Source organism: Cryptococcus neoformans, chromosome 5, assembly GCF_000149385.1.
Source record: "Cryptococcus neoformans var. neoformans B-3501A chromosome 5, whole genome shotgun sequence".
Lineage (NCBI taxonomy): Eukaryota > Fungi > Basidiomycota > Tremellomycetes > Tremellales > Cryptococcaceae > Cryptococcus > Cryptococcus deneoformans.
In genome coordinates, this window is record NC_009181.1 from 1,450,575 (window position 1) to 1,461,964 (window position 11,390).

Below are 11,390 nucleotides of genomic sequence, written 5' to 3' on the forward strand. Positions count from 1 at the left end.
TATGTTACGCGACCGGCTGGGCTGTTCCAATGCATATCGACCGGTTATCTTCCGCATCGGGAATCAAATGACAGACTGAACCCGTTGATTTTCCGGCCCGCAACGCTCTTACCGTATTTAGGCAGCCCGAAGCCACTCATTTATTGCCGTCTTATCATTCTCACTTTCTATACAACCTTTACTCGTAACATATTCCTATCCACATACACAAATATCACATCACCATGGCACCTGCTGCGACTACGACACCTGGAGTGAGCTGGGAGGCAAAGGGCTTCAAGGCAGTGGATAAGACCAAGACGATCCGAGTCCAGGAGGATGGTCTCAAGTATCCCGAGTACTATCCCTATAATGACCCCAACGACAAGTTTCCTGACCCAGAACCATTCGATTATCACGAGAGGGCGCTGGACGCCGACCCCTCCCTACCTGTATTCTACAACGACCATGTGACCGTTGAAGAGGTGCATCTTCCATATCTTTCCTCCATTGCTTGGCTGATGCTCTTAATAGATCACCCCGTTCATCGGTGTGAAAGTCACCGGACTGGACTTGGCTTCGCTTGACAAGGCTGGTCAAGACCAGCTCGCCCTGCTTGCCGCCAGGAAGGGTATCGTTTTCTTTGCGAGCAACGACAAGGTCAAGCAGACCTATCGCGACACGTCGATGGAGCGCAAACTCGAGATGGCTCGTTACTACGGTCAGCTCCACCAACACTAAGTACAGCCTCGTCCCCCTACATCGACCGAAATCTCGGTCGTGTACCAGGACAAGGTCAATACTGTTCGTGTACGTCGCCGTTCACCACTCTCGACGTTACTTAAGACTGACATCTTGACATCAGAAACATTGGTGGCCCAACCGACTCACCAACGCCATCTGGCACATCGACCAGACCCAAGAGCGACAGCCACCAGGGATCACCTTCTTCTGCTGCATGCAGCATGATGCACCTTCTGGCGGCGATACTCTTGTCGGGTCTCTGGTCGAGGCGTACAATCGACTTAGCCCAAAGATGAAGGAATTTGTTTGTGGTCTGAAAGCAGTCCACTCGTCTGCCGTTATGTCCGCTAAGGCAGCTCGTGTCGGAGGAGCTTCCCGACGTAACGAGATCGAGTCTTTGCACCCTCTGGTGACCGTACATCCTGTGAGCACTTGATTGTTTTTGGATGAGGGTTTGTATTGAAATGAACAGGCCACTGGCTCCAAATCGCTCTACATCAACCCGGAAAGGATGACCTACATCGAAGGCTTGCGCAACGAAGAGAGCGACAACATGCTTAAATTCCTTTCTGACCATGTCAAGCTAGGTGCGGATTTCCATGCTCGTTACAAATGGTCAGAGGGCGACGTCTGCGTCTGGGATCAGGTAAGTCGCATCCCTTCAGGCCCATTGACTACGCTAAACCAGTATTGTAGCGTGTGATCATCCATTCCGCCGTTCTCGACAACATGACGCACCGTCGTCACTTTATCCGTATCACCGCTCTGTCCTCAGTGCCTATTCAAGCCACATACGACCCTAAAGACGAGGAGAACGATGAGGAAGAGTAGTAAGAGACATGTTTGTAGTACCGATGTAACTGTGAGATTGTGAAGTGATCGCTCTTCCTTCTTAATAAGCATCTAGCGGAAGAAGCTACCTCTCAGGGGGTGAAAGAGAGTACATTCAGACGTTTCTAAATTATTGTTTTGGTGTCTAGGTTCCGGTATGATATCTCTCTATCTTGGGATCATCCTGATACCAAAATATGCATTGGGCGTGACTTGTGGAACGAGATATAGACGTTTCCATCATACCCATATATCGGTGGAAGGACAGGGCATGGACGAAGTGTGTTGAATGTGTGATGTGAAGGAATTCAATACATGTCCGTGTTATTTAATAATTTGGCTAATTATTCAATATTGTGGACGGAACCTGGTTAAACACGTGATGTAAAGGAGTTCAACATATATCTCCGTGCTTTTAAATTGAGGTGGGATCATTTGAAATTAAGCTGCTGATGTGAAATTCCTGTTAATTTCCCGTACACCTTGCTCATCATCGTCATCAGGTGAAGACTGACTTATCACCTTCTAAACAAACGTTTTAAGACCCTTTCATCGGGATCGACGCGTTTCGGTCAATTCCGCCGGTTGTATAGGCTCGTGGACGTCGCCGACATGACAGTAGTACAGAATAATTCATCCATACAAATTCTGCATCACGAGCATACATAGCGGCTTATGGCATTTATACTGTAGGTTGAACATGCCCACATGACTAGACTCTTGCATCCTGCAGCATTGGCAGTGTGCCTTGCTCCAAAACTGGAAAGAAGATCTACAATAAATCGAGCCTTTCCTCGTGTCAGGGGAACAAACAGATACAGGCACAATGTTTGTAAGTAACCGTCCATAGGTGAAAGTCTAGGTGACATCATGCCACTTGGGACGGTGAATCTTTTATATAGGTTTGATACGTTTGCGGGTCTTTTCAGGAGAAATTGCGGAGTTTAATATATCCAAACGTATAAACATAATCAAACACGGCAAAGTCTCCCAGTTTACTCTAGTACCCATCGTTCTCAATTATTCATCTTGGTACAACACCACTGAATTACTTGAAATAACCCAACACAACTCGTTATAATATCTTCATAATTCTCGTTTGTTCACCAATCTTATTCATTTTACTACGTTTACTACTTTTATTACTTTTACCGGTCTTACTACTCTTACTACTCTTACTTGTGTTCCAGTATATTTGTCGCAATGGGAAAAGTATTCAATGTTGCCGTTGTAGGATGTGGAGAGATCGCACAAGTCACCCACGTTAGTATCGATGACGAGCTCTTCTGTGTTCTAGCTGACGGCATTCACAGATCCCAAACCTCATTATCGCCTCGCACATGTTCAAGGTCACCGCCTTGGTTGATATCTCTCGTCAAACCTTGGATTATTGTAGTGCGAAATTTGGGATTACCGAGACCTTCTCCTCAGTGTAAGTTCAACCTGTTCAATTAGATCTGCTCGCGGGAGTGACGCCGACCTCATGCGTAATTGTTATTTAGACCCGATATGTTGGCGTCATCTGTGCCAGTCAACGTAGTGTTCATCTGCACCGCCGATCAGTACCACGCAGAGCAGGCTATCCTGTGCGCTGATGCCGGAAAGCACGTTATGCTGGAAAAACCAATGGTACAAACGCTTAAAGAAGCTGATGCGGTAGAAGAGGCTAGAGTCCGCAACAATGTGGTTATCTTTGTTGGCTACATGCGTCGGTATGCTACGGCATTCACACGATTCAAGGAAGCCATCGCTGGCAAAGACATCAAGTATGTCCGGGTCCGGGATATCATCGGCGATGTGAGTGTACTGTTGTTTTTCGGTTTATAATATGATCGCTTGTTGGCTCTCCTTCACGGATACCGCTGATTGCATCCGCATTTATGTAGAACCGATTCTTCACTCCTCAGACCGGCATGTACCAAAAGATGTTCACCGACTACCCCCCTGAAGCTGTAGCCGATTTAAAGAAGCGAACAAAGGATAATCTAGAAGAGAACTTTGGTTCCAAGGCCACGGACCACCCCTCCAATATCGGTTCATGGCAAATACTTACAGCTTTCAGTTCCCACGCTCTTTCTGCTATGCGGGAAGCAATTGGGTTGCCCGAGAAGGTACTTGTCGCCTCTAGGCATGGTGACCTCCTCCGACCGAACTGGTGGCAAGTTTTGTTTGACTACGGCAAGTTTAACGCGTTGTACGAAGTGAGTTGAAACCCATCTCAAATGAGATCCAATGACAGTCAAGCTAAGCCGAGACTACAGATGGCGGTAGATGATGTCGGATTTTTTGACGCCCATATTGAAGTTTACACTGGAGACTCTAGGATCAAAATCACATATGACAGGTGAATACATGCTGCGTTTCGCAGATTCAGTAGATTGGCTGACCTTTTAACATTTGCGTATAGTCCCTATATTCGTGCTTTGCCAATCAAAATGACAATTCACAAATCACTTCCAAACGGTGACTTCTCTGAGGAGAACGTTCGATCTACCTATGTCGACTTCTATAATCTCGCACTTCTAGAGTTTTACGCTGCCATCACCGAAGGCAAAGCATTTCCAACCACCGTTCAGGACGGAAAGCAGGATGTCATCCTCACCAAGATGATCATGAATGCTTTGGTCGACACAGCCCAATAAAATCGTTCCGACACTGATAGATGATCCATCCTCGCTTACAAAGCAGTTATACGCTGGGTTTATATGATGAATCTCTTGTGGGGTTATATGCATGATATTTACTTCTCGCTCGAACGAAAAACCGTTTTCTTCGTTCAATTACAGCACCAGTTTTCAATTTTCGGCAACATGCAGAATTTGTGGTACTTCGGTTTGGACGGCACGCACTCATCCACAGTGCGGGCCTGTTTGTATGGGGAGGCGGCACTCTCCGCATCCGCGCCTCAGCCAACGGCTCGCAACCACCTCCCGCACTGTGGACCAGTGCGCGTTCACTATGGGGGAATCAGTTTCGCGCCCTGTTTTCAACGTGCAAGCGGCATGATCTCGTGCGATATCACTTGTACGGTTTCGGATGCATACAACTATTTTTAGCTTGGGTTCTCCTGTACACAGCGGTACTAAGCATAGGCAGATAAACATTGTAACATGGTGATGGGGCAACGCCTTGAAAACAAATGGTTATTTTCACGCGTTTCAACTTGGCCAACCGACTCGGCGCATCTCAACTTGTAACCTGGCGGCTAATGCGTTTGATTTTGGAATACGATCTGCACGCTCCCATTCTATGTTACGTCGTGACCCAGTGGCTAATGAGATTTCTCCTCTTTCCAATAGCCAAGGAGATTGACCTCTACTCCACCTTATGACGGACGGTCACGTCACGTGTTGCAATTGCATTCTCATCCGTCCATCTGTTTCAATTGCATTCTCAATCGTCAATCATCCATCCATTCATCCATCCATCCATCCATCCATCCATCCAGCCATTCAGACATTCCCTTTTTTATCGCCATCAAACCAAGCGAGCAAGGATGCGCATGTGACACCAACAAGTCACCCGTCCGCTGAATCTGAAAAACAACACCGACCGCATTCGGCTCCACCTCGACTCGACCTCGATTTGATCAACAAAGCATTTCAAGGGAAGCATAGGATGAGATCCTGGGTTGTGTACAGCGCCCACTGGGGAGGCAACTGGTGTGGATGGCGGCATTTATTGGTGAGTTGTACAACAAGCACTCACAGTAGCGTTGGTACTTGTCCCTCTTACTCCTATCACCTGTCAGACAAAAGCCAGGCAAAGCTAGCAGAGATGTGTCACGCAGAGACGACTGGAGACGTATGTGTGACCCCTGCTGGCTGCGTCTGGCTGCGTCTGACTTGACGACTACTCTTGACACAAGCAAGCAACATTTGGATGCGTGTGGATGAGACAGCAGGGAGGAGGTATGGTACATGGCGGAGGGCAGGGCGGTGGATGCTGGAGATATAGTACGCTGTACAGACTGTGAGTTGCTGATTCGTTTGTCGCCGTTGCTCTGAGTGTTACTCTCGCTGACTGTTGTGGATAGTCAAACATCCGGAAGGGAAAGGATAACAGAGTGCGGAAGGATGTCAAAAGAGCAGACGGTGTCGAAAGCAAGGTGGTCAGAGGGGTGGGCAAGATGGAAAGGCTGGCGATGGAGAATATAGGGTGCGGATGGAGAGTTTGCGGTAACGTCCATGTTTATCCTCGTGACAAAAGACAATGCTGACAGATCGTAGTCTGTGTATGGTGAGCATGGCTGTTTATCTCTTGACGGTTGTCATAGCGCTAACTACTGTACAGGATGGCTCATTTTCAATGTTCACCCTCGACTGCATCCGACTCGACTGCATCCCACGCCGCATGCCCCATTCGAATTCGCTTTCCTCACTAGCGACTCTACACTCGACACTCGGCTATCCCTCAATGCCCGACGCATTTGCTCGGCTACTCCTCAACATCGCTACTCCTCAACATCGCTACTCCTCAACATCCGACTCATCACACCCAACTCGTTCACTCTCACTCGGCTACCCCTCCACGCTGGCTCAACTACGCGACAGATGAAAGGAAGGATATGCAGGACAGGTGGCAGAGTACACGGTGGGAGAGGGTGGGACAGGTGGGAGAATACACGGTGGGAGAGGGTGGGACAGGTGGGAGAATACGCAGCAGGAGAGGGTGGGACAGGTGGGAGAATACGCAGCAGGAGAGGGTGGGACAGGTGGGAGAATACACGGTGGGAGAGGGTGGGATATGGGTGAGTCTGTTCTTTCACATGGTGGTGGTCGTTGTATAATACAAGCTATGGAGCTATGCATTGCATGTCGGCCCACACCATTGAGCGAGTGAAGTGTGTTTTATGTCTGAACATTGTCTGAACATTGTCTGAACATTGGCAGCTGGTGAACATTGGTTGAAGGGTGAATAAAGTGGTGCAGGCAAGAGACAAGTGAGAGCACTAACAAGGCAGGGAATGATGGATAATATTGGGAGGCAGAAACAAGTCAGTCATAGTCGAGCAAGAGGGGATAAAATCGTACTTACGAAGAGGCCGATAACATACAGCGAGAGAGAAGAGACTAACTTTGTCCAACTGCATGTAGTGACGACATTCGAATAACAGCTGGCCCGCTCTTAAGACATCGGCTGTAATGTATATTAGCAAATAGTGTGAACAACGAGAGGGAATCGGACTTGCCAGATTAGCGGGAACGCCCTCTACCGCTTGCAAGGCTGTTTTATGTCGAAAGAGGAGAGACCATAGGGCGTGCTGGTGATTGTTTGATGATTTGATGATTAAAGAGGACATCAATCCCACTGGTTGATTCGGTCAGTTGGCAGGAATCCCGAGGCAAAGTGATCTCAAAAGAGAGATGCACCATCCTTGCGTCAACCCATAAGGGCCTTTTTTTTTGGTTTGGACGGCACGCACTCGTCCACAGTGCGGGCCGGTTTGTATGGGGAGGCGGCACGCTCCGCTTCCGCGCCTCAGCCAACAGCTCGGAACCACCTCCCGCACTGTGGACCAGTGCGCGTTCACTATGGGGGAATCAGTTTCGCGCCCTGTTTTCAACGTGCAAGCGGCATGATCTCGTGCGATATCACTTGTACGGTTTCGGATGCATACAACTATTTTTAGCTTGGGTTCTCCTGTACACAGCGGTACTAAGCATAGGCAGATAAACATTGTAACATGGTGATGGGGCAACGCCTTGAAAACAAATGGTTATTTTCACGCGTTTCAACTTGGCCAACCGACTCGGCGCATCTCAACTTGTAACCTGGCGGCTAATGCGTTTGATTTTGGAATACGATCTGCACGCTCCCATTCTATGTTACGTCGTGACCCAGTGGCTAATGAGATTTCTCCTCTTTCCAATAGCCAAGGAGATTGACCTCTACTCCACCTTATGACGGACGGTCACGTCACGTGTTGCAATTGCATTCTCATCCGTCCATCTGTTTCAATTGCATTCTCAATCGTCAATCATCCATCCATTCATCCATCCATCCATCCATCCATCCATCCAGCCATTCAGACATTCCCTTTTTTATCGCCATCAAACCAAGCGAGCAAGGATGCGCATGTGACACCAACAAGTCACCCGTCCGCTGAATCTGAAAAACAACACCGACCGCATTCGGCTCCACCTCGACTCGACCTCGATTTGATCAACAAAGCATTTCAAGGGAAGCATAGGATGAGATCCTGGGTTGTGTACAGCGCCCACTGGGGAGGCAACTGGTGTGGATGGCGGCATTTATTGGTGAGTTGTACAACAAGCACTCACAGTAGCGTTGGTACTTGTCCCTCTTACTCCTATCACCTGTCAGACAAAAGCCAGGCAAAGCTAGCAGAGATGTGTCACGCAGAGACGACTGGAGACGTATGTGTGACCCCTGCTGGCTGCGTCTGGCTGCGTCTGGCTGCGTCTGACTTGACGACTACTCTTGACGCAAGCAAGCAACATTTGGATGCGTGTGGATGAGACGGCAAGGAGGAGGTATAGTACACGGCGGAGGGCAGGGCGGTGGATGCTGGAGATATAGTACGCTGTACAGGCTGTGAGTTGCTGATTCGTTTGTCGCCGTTGCTCTGAGTGTCACTCTCGCTGACTGTTGTCGATAGTCAAACAGCCGGAAGGGAAAGGATAACAGAGTGCGGAAGGACGCCAAAAGAGCAGACGGTGTCGAAAGCAGGATGGTGAGAGGGGTGGGCAAGATGGAAAGGAAAGGCTGGCGATGGAGAATATAGGGTGTGGATAGAGAGGAGTTTGCAGTAACGTCCATGTTTATCCTCGTGACAAAAGACAATGCTGACGGATCATAGTCTGTATGGTGAGCATGGCTGTTTATCTCTTGACGGTTGTCATAGCGCTAACTACTGTACAGGATGGCTCATTTTCAATGTTCACCCTCGACTGCATCCGACTCGACTGCATCCCACGCCGCATGCCCCATTCGAATTCGCTTTCCTCACTAGCGACTCTACACTCGACACTCGGCTATCCCTCAACGCCCGACGCATTTGCTCGGCTACTCCTCAGCATCGCTACTCCTCAACATCCGACTCATCACACCCAACTCGTTCACTCTCACTCGGCTACCCCTCCACGCTGGCTCAACTACGCGACAGATGAAAGGGAGGATATGCAGGACAGGTGGCAGAGTAGGGTGTGAAAGAGGATACATGAAAAGCGTTCTAGATTATTGATTTCGTGTCTAAGTTTCGTATTTACTGATTTTCTATTTTTATTTTTATTTTTATTTCAGTCTCCCCCCATTCTTCCATCACTCCTTTATCCTCTCCTTCCTCCTCACATCGCGAACGTCCTAGCCCTCGCTCTAACCAGTTCCAGACTGATTTTCTTCATCATCCCCTCGAACGCCATCGGTCCCATCTCCCTCCTCCATCTTCGCATCTCATCCGCTGTTTCCCTGCTCACTATGGGTTAGGGGGTGAAAGAGGATACATGAAAAGCGTTCTAGATTATTGATTTCGTGTCTAAGTTTCGTATTTACTGATTTTCTATTTTTATTTTTATTTTTATTTCAGTCTCCCCCCATTCTGGGTGAAAGAGGATACATGAAAAGCGTTCTAGATTATTGATTTCGTGTCTAAGTTTCGTATTTACTGATTTTCTATTTTTATTTTTATTTTTATTTCAGTCTCCCCCCATTCTTCCATCACTCCTTTATCCTCTCCTTCCTCCTCACATCGCGAACGTCCTAGCCCTCGCTCTAACCAGTTCCAGACTGATTTTCTTCATCATCCCCTCGAACGCCATCGGTCCCATCTCCCTCCTCCATCTTCGCATCTCATCCGCTGTTTCCCTGCTCACTATTCCACCGGTCGACATCACCACTGCCTTGAACAGCCCAGAGTGGGTCGCTGGTGCCTTCCTGGTGGCGTTTTCGCTGACCTTGTCGAGCCAGGAGAGACACCGGTTCAGGACGTGGTTGGTGAGAGAGCTGGCAGCCGGTTTTGCGCTCGTGGTACTCCTGGCATCCCGATCATTGAGGCAATAGACCTTGAGGTCGTAATCGGTCGCGTGGAGCCCACACCTGCCCCTCACCCTCAAGTCGTTCCGCCTCTGCCCCTCGAGAGTCCTCGGCTCGATCGAGACCACTGCCCCCTCGACGCTCTGCAGGCCACGGTGAATGATTCTGTTGATAGAGTCGTGGCGGCGTTGAGCCCAGGAGTTTCGGGAGCGGCAGAGCTCGTCGTGGCCGAGAGGGGAGTCGGAACCGCAGAAGGAGCAGATTGCCAACGAGGATCCAACCAGAGTCCGGTCATGGAGACCTGTGGCGACCTCTTGGTTGGAAAGTCGCAGCGGCTGGAAGTAGGGGACGACGTTGAGCCAGCGCTTGCCGATCCCAGATGCATTTTCAATGAGTCTTTTGCGTCCAGGATCATTCAAGCCTAACCTAAGGAACTCCCTCCTGGCGCGCCAGGGAAATCAGTCCCCATAGAAAAATTCAGGGAAAACGCCGAAATTTTCACCTGGCTCACCAATCGATTTCCCTGGCATGACATCGCATTCCCCGACTGTACGGCGGGGTAAGGGGAGAAAGCGTTCGATCTCCCGGTTCGAACGGTACAATTATCTCGAGGAATCCATTAGTGGATGCATACACACGGCCTCTCGAAAGAGGGAGGGGTCATATTGGGTCGTATGGTGGGGACGGAACCTTTTTTTTGGTGGGCGACTTTTTTTGGTTTTTTTTGGGCCATCCATATATGTTCTGTCAATGCTAACTGGATCACTTTCCAATGCCTAAGGGTCTACTGACTATGCGTCTAGGGCAAACAAAGGATGCTCTATCGACTGGTGATGTTTATTTTTATGCATGCATAACGGATACAACCGATCGCTCAGTGAATATCCCCTCAGGCCAGCGAAATGAGTACTGCCACATTGGGTGAGATCACGCTTACATAATCTACTGCTGCTGGATCCCCTATTTGTTCGACGCTGGAACTCCTATTTGTTCGACGCCGAATCCCCTATTTGTTCGACGCGGGATCCCCTATTTGTTTGACGCTAAATCCCCTATTTGTTCAACCCTAATGCCCATCCCCTACGAGTTCATGCTGTTTTCGACAATCCCCTAACCTAAGGAACTGCCTCCTGGCGCGCCAGGGAAAACAGTCCCCATAGAAAAATTCAGGGAAAACGCCGAAATTTTCACCTGGCTCACCAATCGATTTCCCTGGCATGACATCGCATTCCCCGACTGTACGGCGGGGTAAGGGGCGAAAGCGTTCGATCTCCCGGTTCGAACGGTACAATTATCTCGAGGAATCCATTAGTGGATGCATACACACGGCGTCTCGAAAGAGGGAGGGGTCATATTGTGTCGTATGGTGGGGACGGAACCTTTTTTTTGGTGGGCGACTTTTTTTGGTTTTTTTTGGGCCATCCATATATGTTGTGTCAATGCTAACTGGATCACTTTCCAATGCCTAAGGGTCTACTGACTATGCGTCTAGGGCAAACGAAGGGTGCTCTATCGACTGGTGATGTTTATTTGTATGCATGCATAACGGATACAAGCGATCGCTCAGTGAATATCCCCTCAGACCAGCGAAATGAGTACTGCCACATTGGGTGAGATCGCGCTTACATAATCTACTGCTGCTGGATCCCCTATTTGTTCGACGCTGGAACCCCTATTTGTTCGACGCCGAATCACCTATTTGTTCGACGCGGGATTCCCTATTTGTTTGACGCTGGATCCCCTATTTGTTCAACCCTAATTCCCATCCCCTACGAGTTCATGCTTAGGGGTTAGGGGGTTAGGGGGTTAGGGGGTTAGGGGGTTAGGGGGTTAGGGGGTTA

At 49.0% G+C, this 11,390-nt stretch overlaps 5 protein-coding genes across 5 annotated transcripts; 4 read left to right on the forward strand and 1 right to left on the reverse strand.

Annotated features, from left to right (window-relative positions):
• Positions 1-224: 224 nt before the first annotated feature.
• CNBE5360 (hypothetical protein) lies at positions 225-1,554 on the forward strand (the record flags this gene model as incomplete). Its single annotated transcript, XM_769967.1, has 6 exons — positions 225-464; positions 514-700; positions 722-789; positions 845-1,147; positions 1,196-1,369; positions 1,420-1,554. The coding sequence occupies 6 exons, from the start codon at positions 225-227 to the stop codon at positions 1,552-1,554; spliced, it is 1,107 nt and encodes a 368-aa protein (XP_775060.1).
• Positions 1,555-2,757: 1,203 nt separating this feature from the next.
• Positions 2,758-4,196, forward strand: CNBE5370 (hypothetical protein; the record flags this gene model as incomplete). The annotated part of the gene is made up of 6 exons (XM_769968.1): positions 2,758-2,817; positions 2,868-2,986; positions 3,057-3,351; positions 3,441-3,755; positions 3,816-3,898; positions 3,962-4,196. 6 exons carry the CDS (start codon positions 2,758-2,760, stop codon positions 4,194-4,196), a joined length of 1,107 nt encoding a protein of 368 aa, XP_775061.1.
• Positions 4,197-4,881: 685 nt separating this feature from the next.
• CNBE5380 (hypothetical protein) lies at positions 4,882-6,425 on the forward strand (the record flags this gene model as incomplete). Its single annotated transcript, XM_769969.1, has 6 exons — positions 4,882-5,358; positions 5,423-5,470; positions 5,524-5,526; positions 5,591-5,725; positions 5,784-6,304; positions 6,350-6,425. The coding sequence occupies 6 exons, from the start codon at positions 4,882-4,884 to the stop codon at positions 6,423-6,425; spliced, it is 1,260 nt and encodes a 419-aa protein (XP_775062.1).
• Positions 6,426-7,457: 1,032 nt separating this feature from the next.
• On the forward strand, positions 7,458-8,036 carry CNBE5390 (hypothetical protein; the record flags this gene model as incomplete). Its single annotated transcript, XM_769970.1, has 1 exon — positions 7,458-8,036. The coding sequence occupies one exon, from the start codon at positions 7,458-7,460 to the stop codon at positions 8,034-8,036; it is 579 nt and encodes a 192-aa protein (XP_775063.1).
• Positions 8,037-9,260: 1,224 nt separating this feature from the next.
• CNBE5400 (hypothetical protein) lies at positions 9,261-10,079 on the reverse strand (the record flags this gene model as incomplete). The annotated part of the gene is made up of 2 exons (XM_769971.1): positions 9,261-9,970; positions 10,061-10,079. 2 exons carry the CDS (start codon positions 10,077-10,079, stop codon positions 9,261-9,263), a joined length of 729 nt encoding a protein of 242 aa, XP_775064.1.
• Positions 10,080-11,390: the final 1,311 nt, after the last annotated feature.